This window comes from Salmo trutta, chromosome 23, assembly GCF_901001165.1.
Source record: "Salmo trutta chromosome 23, fSalTru1.1, whole genome shotgun sequence".
NCBI lineage: Eukaryota > Metazoa > Chordata > Actinopteri > Salmoniformes > Salmonidae > Salmo > Salmo trutta.
Genome location: NC_042979.1, coordinates 35,881,347 through 35,909,215, shown reverse-complemented (window position 1 = coordinate 35,909,215; position 27,869 = coordinate 35,881,347). Strand labels below are relative to the sequence as shown.

At 42.4% G+C, this 27,869-nt stretch overlaps 4 protein-coding genes and 6 non-coding genes across 20 annotated transcripts in view; 2 read left to right on the top strand and 8 right to left on the bottom strand.

The window, feature by feature from the left end:
* Nucleotides 1–77: 77 nt before the first annotated feature.
* On the bottom strand, nt 78–2,563 carry rpl7a (ribosomal protein L7a; the record flags this gene model as incomplete). The annotated part of the gene is made up of 7 exons (XM_029710050.1): nt 78–377; nt 741–810; nt 1,044–1,174; nt 1,424–1,503; nt 1,711–1,851; nt 2,076–2,225; nt 2,440–2,563. Coding segments are annotated over 7 exons (801 nt in total), but the record flags the coding sequence as incomplete, so codon positions are not given.
* Nucleotides 563–628, bottom strand: LOC115160313 (small nucleolar RNA SNORD24). Its single transcript, XR_003869068.1, has one exon. It is a non-coding gene; the product is annotated as a small nucleolar RNA SNORD24 (small nucleolar RNA).
* On the bottom strand, nt 885–954 carry LOC115160304 (small nucleolar RNA SNORD36). The gene has a single exon (XR_003869060.1). It is a non-coding gene; the product is annotated as a small nucleolar RNA SNORD36 (small nucleolar RNA).
* LOC115160302 (small nucleolar RNA SNORD36) lies at nt 1,263–1,339 on the bottom strand. Its single transcript, XR_003869058.1, has one exon. It is a non-coding gene; the product is annotated as a small nucleolar RNA SNORD36 (small nucleolar RNA).
* On the bottom strand, nt 1,580–1,651 carry LOC115160303 (small nucleolar RNA SNORD36). Its single transcript, XR_003869059.1, has one exon. It is a non-coding gene; the product is annotated as a small nucleolar RNA SNORD36 (small nucleolar RNA).
* LOC115160312 (small nucleolar RNA SNORD24) lies at nt 2,309–2,377 on the bottom strand. Its single transcript, XR_003869067.1, has one exon. It is a non-coding gene; the product is annotated as a small nucleolar RNA SNORD24 (small nucleolar RNA).
* Nucleotides 2,564–2,628: 65 nt separating the features above from the next.
* On the bottom strand, nt 2,629–2,703 carry LOC115160305 (small nucleolar RNA SNORD36). Its single transcript, XR_003869061.1, has one exon. It is a non-coding gene; the product is annotated as a small nucleolar RNA SNORD36 (small nucleolar RNA).
* Nucleotides 2,704–3,406: 703 nt separating this feature from the next.
* On the top strand, nt 3,407–13,165 carry med22 (mediator complex subunit 22). Of its 2 annotated transcripts, XM_029710048.1 has the most exons (5): nt 3,407–3,513; nt 5,336–5,483; nt 5,718–5,798; nt 6,101–6,309; nt 12,141–13,165. In XM_029710048.1, exons 2-5 carry the CDS (start codon nt 5,361–5,363, stop codon nt 12,340–12,342), a joined length of 615 nt encoding a protein of 204 aa, XP_029565908.1. In that variant the 5' UTR covers nt 3,407–3,513; nt 5,336–5,360; the 3' UTR covers nt 12,343–13,165. The 2 variants fall into 2 exon arrangements, with proteins under 2 accessions (XP_029565908.1, XP_029565909.1); XM_029710049.1 differs by lacking the exon at nt 12,141–13,165 and having other exon boundaries at nt 6,101–6,607.
* Nucleotides 13,098–17,517, bottom strand: c23h9orf78 (chromosome 23 C9orf78 homolog). Its single transcript, XM_029710047.1, has 9 exons — nt 17,293–17,517; nt 17,071–17,130; nt 16,567–16,618; nt 16,377–16,447; nt 16,206–16,286; nt 14,577–14,774; nt 14,202–14,338; nt 13,841–13,951; nt 13,098–13,626 (listed from the first exon to the last, which is right to left on the bottom strand). The coding sequence occupies exons 1-9, from the start codon at nt 17,370–17,372 to the stop codon at nt 13,529–13,531; spliced, it is 888 nt and encodes a 295-aa protein (XP_029565907.1). The 5' UTR covers nt 17,373–17,517; the 3' UTR covers nt 13,098–13,528.
* Nucleotides 17,518–18,796: 1,279 nt separating this feature from the next.
* Nucleotides 18,797–27,869, top strand: part of usp20 (ubiquitin specific peptidase 20) — a 28,864-nt gene continuing 19,791 nt past the window's right edge. For 5 of the 10 annotated variants that reach the window (XR_003868963.1, XR_003868964.1, XR_003868962.1 and 2 more), the window contains exons 1-9: nt 19,456–20,251; nt 20,712–20,765; nt 20,870–20,932; nt 21,266–21,436; nt 21,800–21,908; nt 24,134–24,203; nt 25,306–25,419; nt 25,754–25,853; nt 26,801–27,311. Coding sequence is in view for 7 of the 10 variants with exons in the window: in XM_029710034.1 (XP_029565894.1) it covers nt 20,171–20,251; nt 20,712–20,765; nt 20,870–20,932; nt 21,266–21,436; nt 21,800–21,908; nt 24,134–24,203; nt 25,306–25,419; nt 25,754–25,853; nt 26,801–27,311 (1,273 nt within the window). In the remaining 3 variants the exon portion in view is untranslated. The other 5 variants (XM_029710035.1, XM_029710032.1, XM_029710033.1 and 2 more) reach the window with 5 other exon arrangements.

Genomic DNA, 27,869 nt, shown 5'->3' with positions numbered 1-27,869 from the left:
GTAGTCAGTTTCACTTTTTGTCCTGTAATTCTCCGTGTCAGAAATCATACCAATATGTTAAACACGATTGGCACCAATGGTGTATGAAATCTTTTATTTTATAGATTCAATACAAAATGTGCCACTACCTTTGACTGGCATTGATATTTGAAACTGATATGATCAGCACAATATCCATTTAAGGTTAACATGCATAACATTCAAGGGTTCTCTCATTGGACAAAAGACAAGAGCATATTTCTTGACAGACATTTATTTTGATATCAAACAGTTTATCCGAGCTTGGTGGCCAGTTCCTTGGCCTTAGCCTTCTCCAGCTTGGCAATACGGGCTGTGGACTTTGGACCCATGATACCACCTCCCCAGTGACGACGGATCTAGAAGAGGAAGCATATTGTCATGAGTTAATTCAGTTGGGTGGGGGTGGGCTAGGTTTAATTAAGTCAGTTCATGGAGACAAAGTGAAAGACAAAGCACATGAGTCACCACATTGCCTCTAAGCTAGATCCCCCTCAAGTTAAATACATGGTAAGTGTAGGGGTAAAGGGTATTTTAAGCAAATTGCATCAGTATTCTTGGTGGGTGTCAGCATTGCTGTTAAGACAGCAAATATTCATTCCCATCTGCAAAAGCCAAAAATGAACCCACAAGATAATCCAGCCATCTTCAGGACCCAGAAACTTTGGCTTGACTACTAGTCAATATTGACAAAACAGTAGCTGATCAGACTGGCCACTCACCTCCTCATATCGGTCATTGTAGTTAGTCTTGATGGCTTCCACCAGCTTGGCAAGGGAACCTTTGTCTTCACTGAAAAAGTAGGAACATGTCATCAGTGCATTGCCAAAGTACAATTGACATCCAGGTGAACTGCACGTAAACCTTTGGCTCAGGGTTAAAAAGCTCATAAAGCCACACGGTTGTTCAGTTGAAGAAATTCATACATCATCGCCAAAAGGACTTCAGATTTAAAAAGAGCACAAGCTCAACTTACTAGAGGTAGGCCTCAGTGCATGTGTTTGGCTTTGCCACTTGTTACTCACGGGTTTGTCTGTGTGAAGGCAACTGAGGTACAGGTCTTTCTGTGCACCAGTCTTCCCAGCCTGGCCTTGCCCTTGACAATGCAGTAAGGGACGCCCATCTTGCGACACAGAGCAGGCAGGAAGACCACCAGCTACAGAGACAAGAAAAATGTATCTCTATATATGGACAACACATTTATGGCTGTGCCTTCTCTTCAACTACAATACAGGGCAGCGGTCTTAGCTCAGAATTAAAAAGCTCGTATGTTTTGATCCACATAGAGGATTCAGGTGAAGAAATTCAAGCATCATTGCAAATGACCACATATGCCGAGTATTAACAGCCTGCGAAAGCTAACCCATACAGCAAGAAACAAGCCCACAAAGTTGAGTTGTCTTACCTCAATAGGGTCCACATCGTGGGCAATGACCACCAGCTGGGCCTTTTTGCTTTCCACCAGAGTGGTGACGGTGTTCACACCTATGGGAGAATTCAACATTGATATCTAACCCACATTCAACCTTGAGTTGTTGAAATAGTCAAACAATTCATGGCCTATGCTCAGGGTTAAAAAGCTCAATAAAACTACATGATTGTTTCAGGTTAAGAAATTCAAACATCATTGCATCAACGCCAAAGTATGTATAATTTATTTTCTTCAAAAAAAGACCTCAATGTCTGCCTCACCTGCACGGAGAACAGGTGGCCTCTTTGTTGGGGTGTCTCCCTTTCCAGCGGCCTTCTGTTCAGCACGAGCCAGCAGCCTCTGCTTCTTCTCCTGCTTGGTCTCCGGCCTGTACTTGTGGGCCAGCTTGAACAGCTGTGTGGCTGTGAGGGAAATAGAAAACCAGTACATTAACTGGCTCTGGGACATAGCACAAAACATGACCTGCAACTCAAAATGTCTAAAGTTAGATTGCTGTTCAGATAGCAAATATTATTCACATCTGCAAAATACCCTACAAAATAATTCATATTCAAGACCCAGAAAAAATTACCCACACAAACAATACACGAATCAACACAACATAAACGCATGCACTGAGAATTACCAGTCTGGCGGTCTAGTGCCTGGGTGAACTGGTTGATCGCTGGGGGGACCTTCAGACGCTTGTACAGGATGGAGCGCTGCCTCTGCAGGCGGATGTAGCGGGGCCATTTCACAAAGCGTGTCAAATCACGCTTTGGCTGGATGTCCTGACCTATGAACAAACATGGGCATTAGTGCATCCAATCAGTACTGCGTAATCAGAAAAGTCAAAAGCCACTATAGTCATGGAACAAGTGCATCAGCGATCTTGGTGGGTTGTCTGCATTGTTGTTAAGATAGCAAATATTCTTTACATCATCTGCACAGGCAAGACAGGACAGTTACTAGAAATCAAATCCAAATCCCAGAAGGTTCACTTTACTCACCAATGCCATAGTTCTTTGGCCTCTTCTCAAACAGGGGGTTGACCACTTTCTTGGCCTCATGCTTTTTGGCCACAGAAGGGGCTGGTGCCACCTTCTTCCCCTTAGACTTCTTGCCTTTAGGCTGTTAGAAAAAGTAGACTGATCAGCATACATGAGTTTGTTCAAAGACATTTAAACAATAATGTGGCTTTAGCTCAGGGTTACAAGGTTTGTTTTTAATCCACATAGATTATTCAGTTTTAGAAATTCAAAGTATCACAGCAAAAGCCAGAAATAAAGACTTCCGTGGTTATAACGAAAAGTTAAATAGAAGCTACACATCGTGACATGTAAATTGGTTAACCAACACAAATTTTACTGCGAGGTAAGGTTAGTTATGGCTACCTAGCCAGCCAAGTTAGCCAACTAACTACATCACTCGTTAACTATCTAAAAAGGCATTTGACAATTTTATGTAACGTTACACATCTACAGACAAGGCCAGTATCCCCTTGTCTATGCGAATTGACTGCGCAGGCAGAGGGCACCGTAGTTAGTAAAACGGGCTGAAGCGAGGTTAGGCCTACTTGGTTGTCCATCTAGTCTTTTACCATGTACACTACCCGCCACAAGTGTGAAGGGATTTATACGTGCATACACTACATTTCAGCCGCACACAGTCGGACTCTAAATACATTAAAATGCTGTACTAGGAGGTCCCGTGTGGATAACTTCACCGGCAATATCACTGCCAATTCATGAGTTATCCGATAAAACAGCTAAAAATTACCACCATACAAACATAAAATTGGTGCTTGTGTTATGTATACCATATTACTAGAACTTTTAGCAGATATCACAGCTTTAGAAAGAAGATGATGAGGGATGAAAACATCTAGATTTTTCCCCGAAATAAAATACCAGTACACTCACCATGTTGGATCAGACAGAAAGGAAGAGCCATGGATTGTGGGTAATTTAAGTACCGCGAGACTTTCATGTGACGTCAGAAACAATCGACGGCAGTGGTGATTTTGAACGGGATGTGCACCTTTCTATTTTCATAAATAATACTTTTCAACAATGTATTAGGAGGTACGTGATGTTTTATAATTGATATAGAACTGTATATACCATGCACAAATATAAGACCTCAGTATTAACGCTCCAGAAAAAAAAACCTTATTACCACCTAAGCGTTGTGATAATTGCGTTGTTTGCTCTAAAAATCCTGTTAGTTAATATGCCTTGCACCCGTGATATACAGGCCTAAAGGCCGAGACAATAAGAACACACAGTGGCAGAATAAATTCAACTACACCTTTATCACAAAACCGGAGCGCAACCTCTGTCCGGTGAAGTCCACAAAGCACATTGCATGTTACAAACCCATTCGTGCAAGTAGAAAAAACATGTTGACTCACGCTACTTGTAGAGAAAGCTTATGTCATCCTCCGCTCTTTCATGTTGACGAAACTGTCTATCACGCTGTCATACAGTACAGGCATTTATTTTTGGTTGTCTTAGGTTACCAGGCTAAAATGCTAGTTCGCTTGCCTGACTTACGTTCATGTGAAACGTTAACATTCGCCTTCTATCCTCTCAGGCTAGGGGCACAACAATGTATGAATTAATGGTTGGATCAGAATCAAATCCCTATCTCCGTCCATGCCTAATATAGGAAAGGGACCATTTTAGCTAGCTAGCCACTGGAAGACAAAAACACTACTGGTAGACGCGAATTGATAGCAGTGACGTGAAATCCAAATGGGCTTCCCTTGACCCTTTATTTTGGGTGCACCAGGACTATACTCAGTTTAGGTCAATGCTGATTGGCTATTATTTTGTCTTTTTTTAATTAAGGGAGGCCAAATGCTCGCTGGCTTCTCTTGCATTGAATGCTACTGGCCAGACAGGGGCACTGTTTTGTTTTCTCTGGTGAGATACAGTACATTCAGCCTCTTGCGAATTGAAGGGAAATTATGAAACACAGAGACAAAAGACAAATAATTGTATTTTTTTTCTTTGTATTTTTTTGGGGGAAGCCTGGCTTCTCTTGGCATCCATGAATGCCACTCCACTGTCAAGCGGAAAAAGACATTGGCCTATGGCGCTGGAGATTGGAGGTGTCCTGTGAGAGAAAGGCATGTTGAGGTTGCCAGGGTTAGAGCAGTACAGAAAGTGTTGTATGCTGAAGCAATGAAGAGAGTGGTAGAGGAAGATGGGTACAGGGTGAGGGGTCCTGAGAGGATTCCTGTGAGTAGGCAGAGACAAATAGAGAGGTTAATAGAGAGGTATGGGAATAATATGTGCTTCAGTAAGGTGGGTTTTTTAGTAGTCATAGCCATGGTTGTCAACTGTACTGCAGAAATGGAACTTAAGCCACAAAAAACAGCTGCAGAGAAGTACTTGGGACTGTTGGATCTAGGAACACAGGCATTTCACTACACCCGCAATAACTTCTGCTAAATATGTGTATGTGACCAATACAATTTGATTTGATTGCAAGGTTTTACTGCAGAAGAGTTGCAGGGGATATTGAGTGGTAGTGTTCTGTCCTCCCAGACCATTGGTCTGGAGAAGGGTTAGATGGGGTTAAATAGTGGAATTAGGTAGTGTTTTTTTTGTGGGGGCTAATAGTCGGCAGGTTCATTTTAATTCCCCCCAATTTTGTATTGCCGTAATTTAACGTAGGCAGGTTGTGACTATCCTCACACTCCGGTACAATAGGTAGCAGTGTATGCACCTAAAAGTTGGAATGTGATCCGCCAACCCAATCCCAAAGAAGATGAAGAAGTCAAGACATTGCATTTGATGATGCGCTCTAGCAATGCAATGCCGTTTTATTTTGCTGGCTAACTACAGTATAACGTGGGCGTATTTTGAATGTTGTGTATCTCCTTTTATTTGCTTTTAGGGGTTGGTTTACAATCCTGAATACGATGGCCAATCAAAGAGCGCTCCCTCAAAGCAAGGAGAGTCTTCTTCAGAACTACAACAAAAGACTGAAGGATGATATCAGGTCCATTCTAGATAACCTCACGGAAATCATAAAAACCGCAAAGGTAGCTGTAACATTACGGTATTGTGTGTGTGTGTGTGTGTGTGTGTGTGTGTGTGTGTGCGCGCGCGATCACATTCGAGTGTTTGACAGTGTGTGTTTGTCTGTGTGTGAGAGAGAGAAACAGACAAAGGAGTTTTTTCCTAATGTTTTTTTTACTGAAAGAATGACGATTTAACCCATAAAGTCATTCTATCTCTACTGTTCAACCAAAATGTGTTGTGTTGTTTTGCTCCAGGTAGAGGACGAGACGCAAGTCTCTCGGGCTACACAGGCTGAGCAGGACCACTATGAGATGCACGTCAGAGCAGCCAACATTGTAAGTACATGCCAGCCAGACTCCCTCGAGACTAGTAGAGCTTTCCTTCAACTTTAAACCCCTTGCTTAGGGAAGTAAATGGTTGAGGATGGAATTCAACCTGGGTCATGTTCATTTGGGCCTGCAATGGAAAACATTTTGGAACAGAAAACAGTTTCTTATTGAACAGTTTCAGGCAGTCCCACCCTGTTTCAATCTGTGTCTTCCCCATTTGGTGCATAATGAACATGACCCTGAATTGAGTGCATGTTACAAGGCAAAGCACCAATGATAATCCCAGTGGTTTGTTGTTGTGTCTGAAGGTGCGTGCGGGCGAGTCCCTGATGAAGCTCGTGTCGGACCTGAAACAGTTCCTGATCCTCAACGACTTCCCATCAGTAAACGAGGCCATCAGCCTGCAGAACCAGCAGCTGCGCTCGCTGCAGGAGGAATGTGACAAGAAGCTCACCTCACTCCGTGACGAGATCGCCATCGACCTGTACGAGCTAGAGGAAGAATATTACTCCTCCAGGTACAAGTAGGCTCATACTGCACAGTCAAGATTCGGTTGGTCCACTCTATCATGACTTATAGCCCCTATTCCCCCTCACCGTCGTGCCTTATGAAGGGTTGATCTTACCCCACCACCTCAGTCATCGCCAGTAGTCCTTTAGTGTCTCTGTATATTGCGTCAACTTCAATAGAATATCCAAATGCTGGTTTTAACAGCAAAATAGATGGTTGATCTATGGGCAAAGTTATTTTGCAGTACATTCACCATGAGAAATCTGATCTCATTTGGTTTAAAATTAAATGAAGTGCCTTGTTTGTAATGCCTCTGGAAGTTTTTTTTTATATCCTCATGTATGGTAGATTGTAGGTCTCAACATGGTAAATGTTATACCCAATCATAAGTGTGGTTCTAGTGTACACTATATATACAAAAGTATGTGGACACCCCTTCAAATTTGTGGATTCTGCTATTTCAGACTCACCTGTTGCTGACAGGTTTATAACATCGAGCACACCGCCAAGCAATCTCCATAGACAAACATTGACAGTAGAATGGCTTTACTCGAGCTCAGTGACTTTCAACGTGGCACCGCCATAGGATTCCAACTTTCCAACATGTTAGTTTGTTAAATTTCTGCCCTGCTAGAGCTGCACCAGTCAACTGTAAGTGCTGTTATAGGATAGGATAAAGTAACCATTCTAACCCCCCCCCCTAAAAGATTTAGATGCACTATTGTAAAGTGGTTGTTCCACTGGATATCATAAGGTGAATGCACCAATTTGTAAGTCGCTCTGGATAAGAGCGTCTGCTAAATGACTTAAATGTAATGTAAATGTTATTGTGAAGTGGAAACGTCTAGGATCAACAACGGCTCAGCCGCGAAGTGGTAGCCACACATGCTCACAGAACGGGACCGCAGAATGATGAAGTGCGTAGCGCGTCTGTCCTCGTTTGCAACACTCACTACCGAGTTCCAAACTGCCTCTGGAAGCAACATCAGCACAATAACTCTTTGTCGGGAGCTTCATGAAATAGGTTTCCATGGCCGAGCAGCCGCAAACAAACATTAGATCAACATGCGCAATGCCAAGCGTCGGCAGGAGTGCTGTAAAGTTTGCCGCCATTGGAGTCTGGAGCATTGGAAATGCGTTCTCTGGAGTGATGAATCATGCTTCACCATTTGGCAGTCCGACGAATGAATCTGGGTTTGGTGGATGACAGGAGAACGCTACATGCCCGAATGCATAGTGCCAACTGTAAAGTTTGGTTGAGGAGGAATAATGGTCTGGGGCTGTTTTTCATGGTTCGGGCTAGGCCCCTAAGTTCCAGTGAAGGGAAATCTTAATGCTACAGCATATAATGACATTCTAGACAATTCTATGATTCCAATTTTGTGGCAACAGTTTGGGGAAGGCCCTTTCCTGTTTCAGCATCTCAAAGCACCTGTGCACAAAGCGAGGTCCTTACAGAAATGGTTTGTTGAGATTGGTGTGGAAGAACTTGACTGGCCTGCACAAATCCCTGACCTCAACCCAATCAAACCCCTTTGGGATGAATTGGAATGCTGACTGCGAGCCAAGCCTAATCACCCAACATCAGTGCACGAGTTCAGTAATGCTCTTGTGGCTGAGTGGAAGCAAGTCCCCGCAGCAATGTTCCAACATCTAGTGGAAAGCCTCCCAGCAGAGTGGAAGCTGTTATAGCAGCAAAGGGGGACCAACTCAATATTAATGCCCATGATTTTGGAATGAGATGTTCAACGAGCAGGTGTCCACATGCTGTTGGTCATGTAGTGTATCTAGTTGCTATAGTCTTCCTCAGTTGTTTGTAATGGGCTGATGACTGGGAGAACATACAGTTGAAGTCGGAAGTTAGGTTGGAGTCATTAAAACTCATTTTTCAACCACTCCACAACTTTCTTGTTAACAAACTATAGTTTTGACAAGTGGGTTAGGACACCTACTGTGTGCATGACACAAGTAATTTTTCCAACAATTGTTTACAGACAGATTATTTCACTTATAATTCACTGTATCACAATTCCAGTGGGTCAGAAGTGTAAGTACACTAAGTTGACTGTGCCTTGAAACAGCTTGGAAAATTCCAGAAAATGGTCATGGCTTTAGAAGCTTCTGATAGGCCAATTGACATCATTTGAGTGAATTGGAGGTGTACCTGTGGATGTATTTCAAGGCCTACCTTCAAACTCCGTGACTCTTTGCTTGACATCATGGGAAAATCCAAAGAAATCAGCCAAGACCTCAGAAAAACAATGGTAGACCTCCACAAGTCTGGTTCATCCTTGGGAGCAATTTCAAAACGCCTGAAGGTACCACGTTCCTCTGTAAAAACAATAGCACGCAAGTATAAACACCATGGGACCACGCAGCCGTCACACCGCTCAGGACGCGTTCTGTCTCCTAGAGATGAACGTACTTTGGTGCGAAATGTGCAAATCAATCCCAGAACAACAGCAAAGGACCTTGTGAAGATGCTAGAGGAAACAGGTACAAAAGTATCTATATCCACAGTAAAACGAGTCCTATATTGACATAACCTGAAAGGCCGCTCAGCAAGGAAGAAGCCACTGCTCCAAAATCGCCATAAAAAAGCCAGACTACGGTTTGCAACTGCACATGGGGACAAAGATCGTACTTTTTGGAGAAATGTCCTCTGGTCTGATGAAACAAAAATAGAACTGTTTGGCCATAATGACCATTGTTATGTTTGGAGGAAAAAGGGGGATGCTTGCAAGCCGAAGAACACCATCCCAACCGTGAAGCACGAGGGTGGCAGCATCATGTTGTGGGGGTGCTTTGCTGCAGGAGGGACTGGTGCACTTCACAAAATAGATGGCATCATGAGGTAGGAAAATTATGTGGCTATGTTGAAGCAACATCTCAAGACATCAGTCAGGAAGTTAAAGCTTGGTTGCAAATGGGTCTTCCAAATGGACAATGACCCCAAGCATACTTCCGAAGTTGTGGAAAAATGGCTTAAGGACAACAAAGTCAAGGTATTGGAGTGGCCATCACAAAGCCCTGACCTCAATCCTATAGAAAATTTGTGGGCAGAACTGAAAAAGCAAGGCGGCCTTACAAACCTGACTCAGTTACATTTACATTTTAGTCATTTAGCAGACGCTTTTATCCAGAGCGACTTACAGTAGTGAATGCATACATTTCATGCATTTTTTTTGTACTGGCCCCCCCCGTGGGAATCGAACCCACAACCCTGGCGTTGCACACACCATGCTGGCGTTGCAAACACCATGCTCTACCAACTGAGCCACAGGGAAGACCACCAGCTCTGTCAGGAGGAATGGCCCAAAATTCACCCAACTTATTGTGGGAAGCTTGTGGAAGGCTACCTGAAACGTTCACCCAAGTTAAGCAATTTAAAGGCAATGCAACCAAATACTAATTGAGTGTTTGTAAATTTCTGACCCACTGGGAATGTAATGAAAGAAATAAAAGCTGAAATAAATCATTCTCTCTACTATTATTCTGACATTTCACATTCTTAAAATAAAGTGGTGATCCTAACTGACCTACGACAGGGAATTTTTACTAGGATTAAATGTCAGGAATTGTGAAAAACTGAGTTGAAATGTATTTGGCTAAGCTGTATGTAAACTTCCTACTTCAACTGTATACCGTTTATAGGTATCTAGGTAACACATTGTAAAGCTTTACAGTCAGTATTTGTGGACTGGTGAGTGGATGTAGTTGTGTGCTGAAATGTGGATGAGATCCTTTAGTAAACTATTCAGTCATGTAATTGAAAGATTTGTTTTAACTCAGAGCAACCTGCTCAGGAAGGGAAATGTAAGAAAAAACATGTTAAAAATGCTTTCATTGCAAAATACTTGGAATCTAATTAAGAACAAAAACTATGCTACAATCACAAAATCACTGGAAGATCATTTCTACAAGCAAAAGTATTATGTCTTTATAACCCTAATTATAAATGGTGGATGTATAGGTCCATTAACCAACACACCAGGCATTTGTGTTGTTTATTTTCTATAGAATGGTTTTAGACTGGAAAGTGCTAGACAAATCTAATCTCTATGAGGGTTCCAGAAACTTCGCATTGAACAGAATCCAGTGTTGTATCTGTATGATTCCGTTCCCAGACAATTGACCAAGCCAGTAACCGTGCAAACTGTGTTCACAAAGATTGCACTGTTGCACACATATCAACTATGGCAATATGTATTTAGTCTGTGTCAGTCACCTGCATAGACCAATGATGTATAGAAACCCTGGATTACTGATGCAATCTATTGACCATTGAGAGGCTTTGAAGCCACTGGTCGGCCATGTTGGCACTCCCCAATAGGAGCAGTGCTCCATAGGAATGAATGGAATTCTAAAGTATTTAAATGAAATGTTTCAAGGACAAAATTACATGTATTTACGTGTTTTTGTTGTTGTAGTGGCAACAGTAACATTAGTAATCTCCCAAAATTATACTTTGTAAGGAAAAAATAGCTCACATAATATAATGTAAAAGTATGCATTAAGGTATCTGTAATAGAATAAATGTGGCAAAAACGAATGTAGACATTAATAAATGCATTTCTATTCAATTTTTAACACTGGTGGGGGCGTATCAAGATGGAGGCACGGTGGCTTCAACACAACGCCCTCTATTGGTCATATAGTGTGTGTGTGTGTGTGTGTGTATGTATGTGTGTGTGTATATATATATATATATATATATATATATATATATGTATATATATATATATATATATATATATATATATATATATATATATATATATATATATATATATATATCATTGGCATAGACCCAGTCTTTTATCTTTATAAACACTGAAAAATAAACTAGAGACAAAACAATGTAAATCTCTGTCTAATTTATTTAACTGTGAGAAATCTAGCTGTCTCTAGATGCTGCTTTTCGGCATGCAAGGTGTTGTATCCCCTCTTTTCTCTGCCTGTGCATTTCCTGTTCTTTGCCCTGCATCAGGACCTAATGCACTTCTGGGAGTAAGATTACACAGCTAGGTGATACAAACTAGGGTTGTCACAAGTACTACGATACTTGATTTTCCTTGGCAAAAAGAAAAACACAAAGCAGACTAAACTCCTTGGTCTTTTAAAAACCTACTGTATGTAACATATGGTGTGCTATAGCTTGGAAAAGAAACATTCTGGGTGACAACATCAGGCTGCTGGTTTCTGACATTAGGACTGTTTTCCTCAGGAAATTCAGTACGCCTCATGTTTCGTTTTGATTCCTTCCCACAATACCTCAGAGTATCATATTACTTGTATCGCAACAACCCTAATAACAACAACTAGTGTATCTAACAGTCAGTTACAGATGACCCAACTCTACGTTTACATTTGAGGCATTTAGCAGACGCAATTAGGGTTACATGCCTTGCTCAAGGGCACATCGACAGATTTTTCACCTACTCATTGACCCTTTGCTCCAGGTCATGTTTCATTGATTGTGATGCATTTGGAAATGGAAACAAAACAAGCAATGAATGTGTCCAGTTTACCGTCTTTAAGACTGCATTGCAGCTGTTAATAGCGAAGACGGAGAGGAATGAAAGACTACAGACACATTTATTTAGGGAAATGATCACAGCACCAGACACTAGACCTAGCTAACATTCCTCTGGAATCCTTTTAGAGCTTAAGCTTGTACTTCATACTGCTGTTTCCTGCATTTCATGTGCATCATTCCTGTGTCTGTCTCTTTAATGCAGGTGTGTGTCTGTACTCTACCAGATGTGTCAGACACACACCTCTCTTCTCTGTGCTTTGCTGATTCTATGCCCCTCTATGGTTTTTGTTCTGGTAAAGCTACGGTCAGTGGGACAGTACCGACCTGCCCCTGTGTGAGGCCTACTGGCGTTGGGACAGTTGGGCGTCCCCGGACGGGGGCGCCACCTCCGGGTCAGCCCAGGGGGTCGAGGAGGACACAGACGGACCTGCTTCCCAGGAGACCACCCCCAAACACCACCTCAACGGACACGGGACCACCGCCGCTGCAGACAAGCCCTAAAGCACTGGAGCAGACCACATATGGATGTAGAATGGACCTCTCCCTCCAACACTGTGTCACTCAGATTATTACAGTGGTACGTAGATTAGTGTTAATGTATCATAGTCTATCCATGTACAGTATGACAAGTCTTCCACTGTCAGTGTGTCTGGTGGAAATGGGGGGCAAGCAAAACTGAACCGAACTGAAGACCTTTAATGTTTCTCAATGGTATTCCTCTGTATACTTTAAGATTACAAGGGAACAGTATGAAGCATTGATAGTATGAACACTAAGCTAACGTTACACTCCAACTGCACCAATATCACACATACTTTATTCAATCAATAATGGTAATCCATCTCAGGTTGCTTCTCCAATAGTTTATAAATGCTGTAAGCCCTGTAGCAAGGTATCCGACCAAATGGATAGAGTATGTTTTTTTGTTTTGACAAGATTAGAAAGAATGCTTAATGCAACTAGTGTAAAGACTGTTAGCTGGCCCAAACAACTTTAAAACTGTGTCTCCCGAAAATGTAACCAAGATTTGTTTTTGCCCTGTCTGTCTAATATCCCCATTACATACACTGTTGAGATTTAGTTTGAAAGACATTTGAGTTACCCCAGTGGCAGAAACATGGCGCATTACTGATGCCAAGTTCGTTCTTTTGGTTGAAAATGTTCTAAATGTATGACCATAAGACTGCATGTCATGCAAGTATATGGATGTTATGTTCTTAGATTTCTTTTGTAGCATTGTTTTTGTAATATTGCAATTTCAGTTAGTAAGCTTTTAATTGCATGAAGAATTAGACAAGTGAATAAAACACCATTATAGACTCAAGCCTGTCTCTAATCTTAACAACAACAAAAAAAGATTTCTGGAACAATCCAAAAATAGTCAGCTATTACTACTGGTTTTGTTCTGACAGAAAATGTCAGAGAACATGGAACATTTATTGTAGAAACCAGGGATGGAATGACATCAAATAATTCAGATTTATGGCATTTCACATGCTATTGATAGAATACACTACACCAATCGAGTCCCAGACAAAACAAAGCTGGAAACAAAAAGCAGAAGGGGCTATTTATACAAATGGGCATAGATTTTTTTTTTTCTAAAGAAAAAACTAAGCCTAGCCCTAGACTAAAAAGCATGTTCAATGGAGATTATCCAAATTCCAGTCAAAGGGCAAATCTATCCTCAGTATCTACGGTTCATCTTCTTGAACTTCTCGTAGTGGTAGTCATCCGTGGCCTTCTCGTTGTTAGGCCTCTTGCGATGGTTGGCTGGTTCCACAGCTGGAAGAGACATGAGAGCAGATCGACCGTTAACGTCTCTAATAGGTGTATTCTCTAATATTTCAGCAAAATATATACAAATGTTTTCGTCTCAGAGATACTGTGTTATGCTATCAGTATTAGCTGTAGCTTCTCTCTAGCAATATGTTTGTATATGTACTCTGGTCTAAATGCGATGTAGTGGTTGATGCAGTTGTGTGGATTCTTCTCTTACCCTCTGGTCCTGGTTTCTCTGTGTCACCCACACGGAGAGGCCTGGCCTCTGGCTCCTTTGGTTTGTGTCTGTTGTGGTGTCTCTGTGGGGCGTTCACGTCTTCACGGTAGACTGGAACAAAAGACATTCACACAGTTAAAGGCTGACAGATAAGCATGTGTAAAACAGGTGGACGTGATTTGATGTCATGCTACTGAGTCAAGCCTATCTGTACTGGTCTGGCCTGGTTACGCATCCATCACTGTTCTTTCCAGAAACGATGGGAGATAAAAAAAATAAAATAAAGCCAGCAAAGTGCGGGTTGGGTCTGCCCTGTAGTGTGAAGCAGGTATCAGTCATAGATGACATGAACATAACTCACAGCGGTTGTGCTGGACATAGTTGACAGCGATGTTGGTGGGGACGAAGGAGGTGCCGTTGTCCTTCTTCTTGTTCCTCTGATCCTGCAGCAGCTTGGCCTTGGCCTCCTCCGTGAAGATGATGTTCTTTATCTTAGCACTGAAAAACAAAAACCTGAAATAATGATCTTCATCTAAGCTTCAAGATGTGCTAAACAAACACACCTGTTGTGCAAGGTTTTCAGTCACTGAACTTGTTGGGGTAAGATTACAAGACATTGCTATAGTTGCTACAGAGATGAATACAGATTTAACAAGAGCAAAAAAACAAAGTACACCAAGAGTGTTTCCCTAGGAGTTTTTTCAGCTGCAGAAACATTGATACCCTGGCCACTCACTCAATGCCAAGGTCAACCTCGGGGATCCCACTCAGCATCTGATTGGACAACATCTCTTCAGTCTTCTTGGCCGAGTTGACTCGGATGTTCTCTGGCAGCTCGTACAGGAGGTCCTCAGCATTCTTCACTTTTACCTTCTGCTCCTCCGCTTCCACCAAGCCCTTCTTCTTCTTCAGCTCTGTCTCAATGTACTTCATCCTAGCCGGGGGGAGAACATTTAAAAATATACAGCAAAATATAGAACTTCAAAATTTTGAACTGAGACATCAGTGAGATCTCAGACAATAGTTGTGCTCTCTAAGATAATGTGAACTCAGCAAAAAAAAGAAATGTCCCTTTTTCAGAACCCTGTCTTCCAAATATAAATTAGTAAAAATCCACAGATCTTCATTGTAAAGCCCGTGTGGCTCAGTTGGTAGAGCATGGTGTTTGCAATGCCAGGGTTGTGGGTTCGTTTCCCACGGGGGACCAGTACGAAAAAAAAAAGAGGGAAAAAAAGTATACAATGTATGCATTCACTACTGTAAGTCGCTCTGGAAAAGAGCATCTGCTAAATGACTAAAATGTTAAACACTGTTTCCCCATGCGTGTTCAATGAACCATAAACAATTAATGAACATGCAACTGTGGAACGGTCGTTAAGACACTAACAGCTTACAGACGGTAGACAATTAAGGTCACAGTTATGAAAACTTAGGACACTAAAGACACCTTTCTACTGACTCTGAAAAGCACCAAAAGAAAGATGCCCAGGGTCCCTGCTCATCTGCGTTAATGTGCCTTAGGCATGCTGCAAGGAGGCATGAGGACTGCAGATGTGGCCAGGGCAATAAATTGCAAGTAACTCGGGCAACAACAACTGCCCGAGTTACACCAGGAATGTACAATCCCTCCATCAGTGCTCAGACTGGCTGAGAGAGGCTGGACTGAGGGCTTGTAGGCCTGTTATAAGGCAGGTCCTCACCAGACATCACCGGCAACAACGTCGCCTATGGGCACAAACCCACCGTCGCTGGACCAGACAGGACTGGCAAAAAGTGCTCTTCACTGACGAGTTGCGGTTTTGTCTCACCAGGGGTGATGGTCGGATTCAAATTTATCGTTGAAGGAATGAGATTTACACCGAGGCCTGTACTCTGGAGCGGGATAGATTTGGAGGGTCCGTCATGGTCTGGGGCGGTGCGTCACAGCATCATCGGACTGAGCTTGTGGTCATTGCAGGCAATCTCAACGCTGTGCGTTACAGGGAAGACATCCTCCTCCCTCATGTGGTACCCTTCCTGCAAGCAAGGAGATACACTGCAGTACTTAATGCAGCTAGTGGCCACACCAGATACTGACTGTTACTTTGGATTTTGACCCCCCCTTTGTTCAGAGACACATTATTCCATTTATGTTAGTCACATGTCTGCGGAACTTGTTCAGTTTGTGTCTCAGTTGTTGAATCTTATGTTCATACAAATATTTACACAAGTTTGCTGAAAATAAACGCAGTTGACAGTGAGAGGACGTTTCTTTTTTTGCTGAGTTTCTTTTTGTTTAATGTATTTTTCGTATGGCGTCAGCTAATGGGGATCCTAATAAATTGGAATTAAATGTTTGGTTTGCAGAGGTTTGTTGATAACATACATGTCGGCATCCTCATCTCGTCTGTTGGTCTCGGCAGAGAAAGAGGTGCCCAGATTAAGGTCCCCTGTGTCGTCATCGGTCCTGAAGGTGGAGAAGAGACATCATAAATACTGACAAAAAAACAGTCTTACACACTTTAAAAGCCTCAAACTGGTAGCAATAAAAGCTTACATGTCTCTGGCCCGGTCTTTTACTTTTTTCATGTCAACAACACCCCCGGTCTTCAATTTAAAAGGGTCATTCTGTTGAGCAATGAAAGTTGAGAAGAATGTAGTTAGTATAAGATGTTTGAAGCAGAAACACATTCATTGTATCAACTACTGAACAATAACACTATGTAAACAAGGGGAAAAAAACTTACATCACCCCCTTCATCCAAGCGAAGTTTTTCCCCCTCCAACAATGCGGCCACGCTAAATAGTACAACATAACAGAACGTTAATCATAACTTTTCAGTTTCGTTAAGGTACAATTTCTCAACTATTAAAGTCATTTTATAATATGCCTGTTTACTTTTTTAGAATATATGCTAAATTTTACATGCCTCAGTAGGCGCAAGTAACTGTCTTACTCCATCTTAACACAATAAGCTTGCTCATTTGAGTCTGTAAACAAACTATGATTAAAGCTATTATGTCTCATGGACTGAGATAATGATTCAATTTATCCAGCCGCATCCCTCGGCTTTATAGCAGCAAACCAAGTTATGAGCCTGTAATTTGGCTGAAAACCCAATTCAGTCTTTAAAAAAATAAATGTTGATAAAATATTATTGCATAGCTAGCTGTGATCTACACGTCTAGCTAAGTGCAATTAGCTAAGGTACACAACAGAAACATGCTGTTTAACTGTAAACTTTACCTACCTAACTCCAGTCTGTCTTTTCCGTAAACTCTGAAGTTCTTTAGCTTCGTCCAGTTTCGATCTGAGTAGAAAAAAAAGATTTGACTAATGTCAATATCAAGAACAGGAAGAACTGCTATCTGGCAATCGAATAGTCATTAGCCAGTTAGAAGCTAGCCATCATACACGTCGTGGCTGGCTTGCTAACTAATGTAAGGTATATTGAACACGTCTCAAACGTTACCTAACTTCAGCTGTTATCTCGTCTTCCTCTTCATCCGAAGAGCTTTCTCTTCTCCTTCTAAAGTTTTTTCCCGACGGCATTATTGTAGAGTTTTCGAAAGGATGGTAGCAAACTTTGGGGACACGACTTTACAGTGTACGCAGCTGCTCTTTTGGCAACAATAATAACACAGGGGACACATTTCGCCGACGGACCTATGTTCCACTTCCCCGAAAACCGGACGTGACGTTATACTTTACATGTATTGTGACGATTGCAAAAAAAACATGAATATATATTTTTTATTTCTTAACCCTCCTGTTGTGTTCGTTAAATGTTAATTAATTGTGTGTTCCCGGTCCAAAATGACCGCCCCATTATAGCTGATTATACATATTTTATAATACATATATTATCGCCTAATGTTGCGTTAGATCTTTTTATCAACTTAAGTTATTGTGAACATTACACGTTTTGAACTTCTATTTGCTATTTATTGCCTGTAGGCCTCATTGACCTGAGCTCATACAACTCGTTTTTGAGTAAAAAAAAGTATAATGTATGGATTATTTTGACTGTAACAAATACTCAGATGAAACATTGTGCTATTTATCACAGACTACTTTGAGTCAAAGTTTAACAAGGACTCTCTCCTCCTCACCAATGTCATGATCAAAGATATGATCAAGAGCCTCACATACAGTATATCATTTGGTCATTGTGCTGCCACAGAATGAATTGTGAGCAAGGCCTCAAAAAAGCTTTATATACTGTACAAGAGCTGCAAGAAAAGTTCTATATATTATTGAAACAGTGTTGCGATTGTTTGTGAGAATGCCAACAGGTGTGGTTCCCGTGGGGGAAAGATTCTATTGGGATTGCCATGGAAGCCAAGAAGGGGAGGTGTGTGGTGTGTGCACAAACACACATGCATGTGGAGTCTTGGAGAGAAAGTGTGTCCAGCTGATGAATGGGCATGTGCCCGAACTCAATTTTATACACTAATTGTAGTCTCACCCATCCATTTCTAATAACAGGTCATTTTTGACCGGGAACACCACAGGTGTACAAAAGTTAAATAATACACCCAAAATGTAATGAAAATCAAAATGTATTTTGTGTGTTCAGATGCCCTGTGTGAACAAAGTCATGGAACCTTATGACAATCAGATTAAATTAACTACATTTTTCAGAGAGAAAACTTGTACATCGGTCCAGATCGTTCGGAACACAGCAGGAGGGTTAAACCTGTGTGCTTGGTTATGCACTTTGCTTAATATGCATTTTGAATGTATAATTCCACTTCCGTATATGTTTGTACAATTTTAAAACTTTTGTCTCCAGAGTGGCGCAGCAGTCTAAGGCACTGCATCTCAGTGCTTGAAACTTCACTACAGACACCCTGGTTCGGATCCAGCCTCTATCACAACCGGCCGTGATTGGGAGTCCCATAGGGCGGCGCACAGTTGGCAGAGCGTCTTCCAAGTTTGGCCGGTGTAGGCCGTCATTCTAAATAAGAATTGCTCAAACTCTTAATAGAAAACAAGGAAGAGTGTTTTTCTGTTAGTGAATTTACATTTATGAATATTACATTTTGCCATTAGCACAATTACATTTGAGGTTAAAATATATATATCTTTATCCGTTTATATAGTTACGGAAATTGGCATCACATTTTTATCATTCTACGGTGTTTTCTTAGCTGAGTTGGTAGGGCATGGCGCTTGCAAAGACAGGGTAGTGGGTTTGATTCACACGGGGGACCAGTACGTTAAATGTTTGCACTCGCTACTGTAAATTGCTCTGGATAAGACTAAAATGTAAACAGGTCTTCAAGAATATAAAACTACAAATGTCTTGCCATAATCTCTTTACGTGTAGACAGTGCCAAAAGAAATGCAAAGCTGTTTCTGGACGCTCAACACAAAAAGGACAGTTAATGTCTTTGAGTTTCTTCAGGTAATGATTCGCAGGGTAATACTTATGGATCATTCTGAAACAGACCTATTTGACCTTGTTAACAAGCAGGTATTTGTGTGGTAATAACGATACCTTTTTCCAACAGATATTATTGACAAATGTATTCCAGTAAACTGTCATAAGGAGTGGAAATAAAGCAACAAGCTGCTAGTTCTTGCTGACGTGGAGCATAACAACACTGACGTTAAACCAGTGTGTGAGTTGGGCGGGGGAGCAAGTGGGATGTGGTATTTATTCCGTACGACAGACACAGTAGCTAGCCAGGATACCATCGCTAGCTAGGTGTTTACCTATTTTTAACGCACGTTTCCCCTTAAATGAACTTATCTGAATATTGTTGCGACATCGCCTGGTGTTGGTAAATAGCATTCGTTGAGATTCATGTATTTGTTGTCGATGTCATCATCGATTTCTGATGCTAGTTAGGCGTGGAAAAACAGGGCCTTCAGTTTGCAGCAGAGCTGTCAGATTTCGGTGTCTCTCTAGCTAAACCATAGTGCAGGAATTTATTTAATAAAATAAAAAAAGTGTACCTGTGTTGGCTGATGTGCGATAGTTAGATCTTGAATTAATTGATTATCCATTTCTAGAATGTCGATGGGTTGTCAGGCAGTTAGTTACTAGTAAATGCAGTAATTTCAAAGCTTTGAGTGAGTAGAGTAACGTTAGCTTGCTAGCTAAACCAACGAGCATTATTGTCGGCTACATTCCCTGCTACAGTACGACTAATTCGACATACGTTTTGTAATAGTCTACTCTTGCAGTCAGACACACCCCTTGATTGAAGTGTGTCTACTTGTTGTTGCCACTGACTATTGTCAGCTTGCTTCAATGTATTGTTTTATCTGCCCAAACAAAATGTCATAGATTCATATTTTTTTGTATTATTAGCTAGATCTTTATAAGAAGTTGAATAAACATGAGTGACCTGGGGGACATTTGTCCCCACCTGGAATCCATAGGAGAGGTCACAAAGGAGGACCTTCTGCAGAAATCCAAGGTGAGAGAAAATGAGGATTTCTAAAGTGATTTGCCCAGTCGAGCTTGGGAATATAAGGTTCTATTTTCATTTTGGTCGAAATTGTACTGTAAATACCCAAATTCATATTGTTAAAGTTCAAAAGAATACAATATGAAAAATGCTGACACCATTAAAACCAATGAGGGGTCGGAACTTTAAAGACAATTATCTCAGAATCATCTTTTTGCAGATATAGCCTTATATCCACAAGCTCTCGCAGTGTCAAGCATCTATAATATGTATGGAATGGGTAGAATGTGACCAAAGTCATGTCTTTTACTCTTGACTCATCTTCTAGATTTGCCTTAACATATTTTTCTGGTCTAAAAAGGCCCTAAGTCCCACAAAATGTCAAACAAAATGTACAATACATTCTGGTGGTCTGACAAAATTACATAGGAGATGGTGCTGTATAATTGTTTTGTGTTTTGTTCTGAAGGGAACCTGCCAATTATGTGTAGCAGGAGGTCCCAACCTCTGGGCCTGTCTTCAGGTAAACAACAGAGTCTGCTTTTCTTCACTGTTTCAGATATTCTGTGGACCATGATATATTTTTTTACCAGTAGACTAATGTAATAGTTGTTTTATTTTGTTCAGAGCGAGTGCCCATATGTTGGCTGTGGAGAATCCTTTTCAGATCACAGCACCCTACACGCTCAGGTGAATTCTGCTCAGAGCTTTTCTTCTTTGGGTTGCGAGAGATGCCATTTCAAGATCACTTTATTGGCTCAACCGAAATTTGACTTCCACCTCCTCAGAGAGACACATATGCAACAGCATTTAGGATTTAATACCACCAACCATGCGGTTGCCAGCTCACTTCCTGCCAGATTTTTCCCATCGGACCCGGGATTTGAACTTGCAGCCCTTCGGTTGCTGGCTCGCCTCCCTAACTGCTAGGCTACCTGCCACCCTAGCATTTCATGCATCAAAAAAAAATTCAAAGCTTATTTTGTGTGTGGGTGTGTCTCTGTGTATCCCCCCCCCCTCTAGACTAAGAAACACAACCTGACAGTAAACCTGACAACATTCAGGATCTGGTGCTATGTGTGTGAGAGGGAGGTGTTTCTAGAGCAGAGGCCTGCAGTGGTATCTGCTATGTCTGCCACACACACTCCCCACCACTGTAAAGCTATGGACAACCAGGTACGCCATCGCACAAAGGTCAGCTCAGCTATATTCAACTATACTATGTTTACGTACCATTTGGGCACTGGTCTAAATTAGTGCACTATATAGGGAATAGGGAGCCATTTGGGATTGGCCCTATATCAACTATGGCTAACATCATAATATATTTTAATTTAGAAAGCGTTCATAAACTATTCAGAAGGACTACATTATGTACTGTGTATAAAGAATTTATTTATTATAAAGTTTTACTCAACTATGTTTAATTTTGATCAATTGACACTTGTGAGCTGAAATGCAGCCGATTCTGTGTTTATATATTTTAATTGGCTTCCCACAGGCACACAGACTTATGTTCTTATTCGTTTTTTTAATGACGACAAATAATTTTCCCAGGATGCAGTTCATCAGCCAGTGAGTCACCACCGCCCGTTGAAGGCGGTGCCCATCGCGGTGGCAGAAGAAGAGGGGTCAGAGTCGGAGGAGGATGACCTCAAACCCAGAGGTAACCTCTGACCCCCCCCTCTTGTCATCATGGCAACCATTCAATAAGTCAAGAATACAGTGCATTTGGAAAGTATTCAGACCCCTTCACTTTTTCCAGCTCAGGTGCATCCTGTTTCCATTGATCATGCTTGAGATGTTTCTACAACTTGATTGTTTTTACAACCACCTGTGGTAAATTCAATTGATTGGACATGATTTGGAAAGGCACACACTTGTCTATATAAGGTCCCACAGTTGACAGTGCAAGCCATGAGGTCGAAGGAATTGTCCGTAGAGCCCTGAGACAGGATTGTGTCGAGGCACAGATCTGGGGAAGGGTACCAAAAAAACCTCTGCAGCATGGAAGGTCCCCAAGAACACAGTGGCCTCCATCATTCTTAAATGGAAGAAGTTTGGAACCACCAAGACTCTCCCTAAAGCTGGCCGCCCAGACAAACTGAGCGGTCAGGGAGGTGACCAAGAACCCGATGGTCACTCTGACAGATTTCCTCTGTTGAGATGGGAGAACCTTTCAGAAGGACAACCATCTCTGTAGCACTCCATCAATAAGGCCTTTATGGTAGAATGGCCAGACTGAAGCCACTCCTCAGTAAAAGGCACATGACAGCCTACCTGGAATTTGCCTAAAGGACTCTGACCATGAGAAACAAGATTCTCTGGTCTGATGAAACCAAGATTGAAGTATTTGGCCAGAATGCCAAGCGTCTGGAGGAAACCAGGCACCGCTCATCACCTGGCCAATATCATCCCTATGGTGAAGTATGGTGGTAGCAGCAGCATCATGCTGTAGGGATGTTTTTCAGGGACTGGGAGACTAGTCAGAATCGAGGGAAAGATGAACGAAGCAACGTGCAGAGAGATCCTTGATGAAAACCTGTTCCAGAGTGCTCAGGACCTTAGACTGGGGCGAAGGTTCACTTTCCAACAGGACAAAAACCCTAAGCACACAGCCAAGACAATGCAGGAGTGGCTTCGGGACAAGTCTCTGAATGTCCTTGAGTGGCCTGGACTTGAACCCAATCAAACATCTCTGGAGAGAACTGAAAATAGCTGTGCAGTGACGCTCCCCATCCAACCTGACAGAGCTTGAGAGGATCTGCAGAAAAGAATGGGAGAAACTCCCCAAATACAGGTGTGCCAAGCTTGTAACGTCATACGCAAGAAGACTTGAGGCTGTAATCGCTGCCAAAGGTGCTTCAATAAAGTACTGAGCAAAGGGTCTGAATACTTATGTAAATGTAATATTTCAGTTTTTATTTGTAATAAATGTGTAAACATTTCTAAAACTGTTTTTGCTTTGTCATGATTGATTGAGGAAAAATAAAATATTTTAATCAATTTTAGAATAAGTCTATAACAAAATGTGGGAAAAGTGAAGGAGTCTGAATACTTTCCGAATGCACTGTATATTGTCCAACATATACACAGTTCAACTGATACCCTTAGCCTGTACAGGGGGATACCTAGTCAGTTGCACAGCTGAATGCATTCAACTGAAAGGTTTCTCTTTATGGGTGACAACCATAGCCATCAGATATGGTCTGCATTTTAAATGTAACATAATGTTACAACTGTAAAATACGATGAGATATAGAGCTCTGTACAATCGTTTTGTTCATCCTTTTCTCTAGATGACATGCTTAGCAGCTCTATTCCTTAGTGAATTATGCCAAGCTGATTTTGTCAGGGACCTCCCACATTATCTGAGAGCCTGATGAGACAAGCTCTGGGTTAGGAGAAATATAATTGCTTTGGGGCCTAAGAGTACGTACCAGAGAATGGTAATAGACTGATGGTCAATATTAACTGACAGGGTCCGTCATGCATTTTCACTAAAAGATGTATCTTAATTTGATCACTCAGTTGTTGTAGATCATTTTTCATGTGCTGCAAGAAATTAAAATGAGCCTTGTGGTTTACATAAATTCACTGAAAGCCTGCAGTTCTTTCTAACGAGATCACACACCTAAACTATAGCCTACTGTAGCCTAGCAAAACTAATTTCCCATAATAAATCATCACTTAGAGTAATCGAATCATCCAGGAATATTTTACTCCTGTGAGAAACTGGTCAAATGAAGATCCCACATACTGTATGTAGGCCTGTTCTCCAAATGTTAGGTGTAAACAGTGGAGTGGCTTGTCATTGCCCTACCGTATAATATTATAAATATACCTGTATGACGTTATTAGCTTCTTTTTTTACCTACATCTTTCTCAAAGGTCTGACAGGGATGAAGAATATCGGTAACTCCTGCTACATGAACGCAGCTCTTCAAGCCCTGTCCAACTGGTGAGGTCACTTCCTGTCGAGTTTCGTCATTTAAAGCTAAAAGTGTGTGAGCATATGTGTATTCGTCTTCCAGTTCTTCCACGATTCTGCAATAGCAGAATTTTTTGCAAAATCAACAATTCCCTGCATATTATAGGGTGTTCACCCACTCTGCACAGAGTGGGTGAAAACGTGCTTTGATGATGACAAGTTCTGAATCGTTCAGTGGGGTCTTTCTCTAACATACTCTTGAGTGTACAAAACATTAGAAACACCTTCCTAATATTAAGTTACACCCCCTTCTGCCCTCAGAACAGCCTCAATTCGTTGGTACATGGACTCTACAAGGTGTCCAAAGCATTCCACAGGGAACACACTCAAACCAGTGTGCCTGGCACCTACTACTATACCCTTTTCAAAGACACTTAAATATTTTTGTCTTTCCCATTCACCCCCTGCATGGCACGCATACATAATCCATGTCTCAATTGTCACGCACCGGTTTGTGTCAAGAACTGCAACGCTGCTGGGGTTTTCACGCTGAACAGTTTCCCGTGTGTATAAAGAATGGTCCACCACCTGAAGGTCATCCAGCCAACTTGACACAACTGGGAAGCATTGGAATCAACAAGGGCCAGCATCCCTGTGGAACACTTTCCACACCTTATAGAGTCCATGCCCTAAAATCGAGGCTTTTCTGAGGGGGGGGTGCGCAACTCAAATTAGGAAAGTGTTACCAATGTTTGCTATACTCAGTGTATTATCCGAGGGCTTGCATATTTGACCAATCACCCGCATAAAACAATAAAATCATCGCAATGTTATCATGTAAGACTGACCCGTCACTGCAGTACAAAAAGAGGGCTCGCAATTTCAACCAATCACTGCACATTTATTGCAAAAAAATTGGACAACATCATTGCATATTGCAATGCAAAATGTCATCATTGCTGAGGCAAAATCAATCATTTTAGCCTGCAGAAAAATTTCAGTGGAATCCTGTAGGGACTGCTCTTCTCAGCAGAAGCCAGTGTGTTAGTTTTCATAGATTGGATCTCCAACTAACCAGTTCTTTTTTTCTTTCTTCTCCATCCCTCCCCTAACCCCTCTAATCCCTCTCCAGTCCTCCTCTCACTCAGTTCTTCCTGGACTGCAGTGGACTGGTGCGCACAGACAAGAAACCTGCATTGTGCAAGAGCTACCAGAAACTAATCTCTGAGCTCTGGCACAAGAAACGGTAGTGTACCAATGGACATGCTAATATGTTGAATGTTAGACTGTATGCACCATTCAACATGCACATTTTTGGACTAGATATTCACAAGAATGCAGCAAAATTCTGTTTTTAAATGATACTGTCTGACCTATGTAATAGAAGAAAATACATCTTACCCCAGGACACTTTCACAAGGAGGACTATCCCAGAAAACGTATGACTTAACGTATGTTTAATGAGTCTACTTGCTTAGTCATGGTCTGCTACACATTCTGCTTTCTCTTCTTCATCCCCTCGCTCTCACTTTCTTTCTCTCTCTGTATCTCTCTCCTCCACCACTCTCTCTTTCCTCCAGGCCCAGTTACGTGGTCCCCACCAGTTTGTCCCAGGGAATCAAGCTGGTCAACCCCATGTTCCGTGGCTACGCCCAGCAGGTAGGGGCAAGCTCCCAGCAGGTAGGAAACAAAATGATGACCTGACCCCTATCCCTACTCCCCTCTGACCCCTCTCTTTTACCCCTGACCTAACCCACCTCTCCCTGTGTCCCATACCCCCAAAATAACCACTGTTGCCACAAATCAAATGGACCTCCAGGGACAGTGAAGTTTCATAGGTTGATTGTTGTGTTGCTGATTGGCTAATCCTGTCAGTGATACCTGGAAGTAGGGTGCCAAGACAGTGAAATGGGGAAGATCTCAATTGCACACTCCTCGCGTCCTTTCTCCTCGTCTCCTTCTCAAAACCCATTGAAGGAGAAAGTCAGGAGACGAGGAGAGAGGACGTGAGGAGTATGCAATTGAGATCTTCCCAAATGGCACCCTATTCTCTGTGTAGTGCACTACTTTTCACCATAGCGCTATGGATCTGGTCAAAAGTAGTGCACTATATAGGGAATAGGGTGCAATTTGGGACGCTGACATGCTGTAACTAACACACAGTAACTAGAGGACATTTTGATGTTACTGCTTGGCTTAATGGGTGTTTGGTTGATTGGAATGGGATTGTGTGTATGTGACTTTTGGTTTTGATTGCTGTTGAAAAATACAATGACAACTGCTGTGAAAATAGTGTTGTGTTGAGCCTGTGTGATCAGCATGCTTTCTCTCTGTTTCTCTTAATGCTTCACCTTCTTTCACCATCACACACACACTCAATGGCTTTCTGTGCCTAAGCGCTGCAGGGAACAAACTTCCAAATAACTGTACACACACACACACACACACTTTCTCTGCTTCGTAGTCCTCCCACACCAATATCCCCTCTCTCTTTCTACTTGATAGAGCAGCATTCTCCCCTCTTCTACCTCTTTGTGTGTGTGTGTGTGTGTGTGTGTGTGTGTGTGATCTGAGTGTATAAGACAGTTCCACACACTCTCCTTCTCGCCCTGTATACTACTACATAGGACACCCAGGAGTTTCTGCGCTGTCTGATGGACCAGCTCCACGAGGAGCTCAAGGAGCCACTGGCAGAGTACGGCAGGGGAGGGGAGGGGGGTGAGGGGGACGAGCAGAGGGACGGAAGCGACCGCTCCCCCGCCGAGGACGAGTTCCTCTCCTGCGACTCAGGCACCAGCAGCGACCGGGGAGAAGGAGGAGGGCTGGGGGAGGCGGGGCTGCTCATCCAGGACGAGTGCGGGGTGTCGCCGAGGGTGGGAGGAGGGGGGACAGGCACAGGGGGGCGATCAGGGACAGGAGGGCCCATCTCGGAGAAAGAGAGGCTGAAGGAGAAGAGGGTGTTGGGCTCGCCCCTCCACGGAGGCTCCCAGGAGATGGACGAGGACGCAGATGTGGATACGGCGGCGGCTGAGAAGGGGGCTCTAGAGAGGGGGGCAGAGGAGGAGGGGACCCCCCCTAGACCACAGAGCCCCAGTCAGAGTCAAACACAGGGGCAGATGCAGAGCAGCAACACTCCAGGTATGGGCTTTGTTATTGTTGGAGCCAAAGCACAGAAAGAGAATCTGGACGCATATTTTAATTCACAGGCAATAAAGATTAAACAAGTGTCATTTTAGATTCTGAACCCAATTTCGAATCAAACCTTAGGAATGTGACCAAAATAGCTTTTTTTTCCCACCTAAGAAACATTGCCAAGGTGCGTCCGTTTCTCTCTCAGTCTGATACAGAGAGACTCATCCGTGCTTTTATTACAAGCAGGCTTGACTACTGTAATGCTCTCCTCTCTGGTCTACCCAAGAAAGCCATTGGTCAACTGCAAAACATACAGAATACTGCAGCACAGGTACTGACCAGGACCAGACGGAGAGCACACATTATGCACCGGTTTTAAGTTCTCTGCACAGGCTGCCTGAGTTTTAGAATACATTTTAAGATTATTTTATTGGTTTTTAAATCAATCCACAATTGTGCACCCCAAAACATGCCAGACATGCTTTTAAGTTATGTGCTCAGTAGGTCCCTCAGGTCCTCTGTCACTGGCCTTTTAACTATCCCAAAGCCTAGGACCAAGAGGCA

What these genes read in the sequence shown, in the direction of transcription:
- med22 (XM_029710048.1), top strand. Translation starts at nt 5,361, where the DNA reads ATGGCCAATCAAAGAGCGCTCCCTCAAAGCAAGGAGAGTCTTCTTCAG. An exon ending in AAATCATAAAAACCGCAAAG is followed by an intron (nt 5,484 to 5,717) that starts GTAGCTGTAACA and finishes GTTTTGCTCCAG; the next exon opens with GTAGAGGACGAGACGCAAGT. An exon ending in ACGTCAGAGCAGCCAACATT is followed by an intron (nt 5,799 to 6,100) that starts GTAAGTACATGC and finishes TTGTGTCTGAAG; the next exon opens with GTGCGTGCGGGCGAGTCCCT.
- c23h9orf78 (XM_029710047.1), bottom strand. Translation starts at nt 17,372, where the DNA reads ATGCCGTCGGGAAAAAACTTTAGAAGGAGAAGAGAAAGCTCTTCGGAT. An exon ending in GAGATAACAGCTGAAGTTAG is followed by an intron (nt 17,131 to 17,292) that starts GTAACGTTTGAG and finishes TTTTCTACTCAG; the next exon opens with ATCGAAACTGGACGAAGCTA. An exon ending in GCTTGGATGAAGGGGGTGAT is followed by an intron (nt 16,448 to 16,566) that starts GTAAGTTTTTTT and finishes ATTGCTCAACAG; the next exon opens with AATGACCCTTTTAAATTGAA.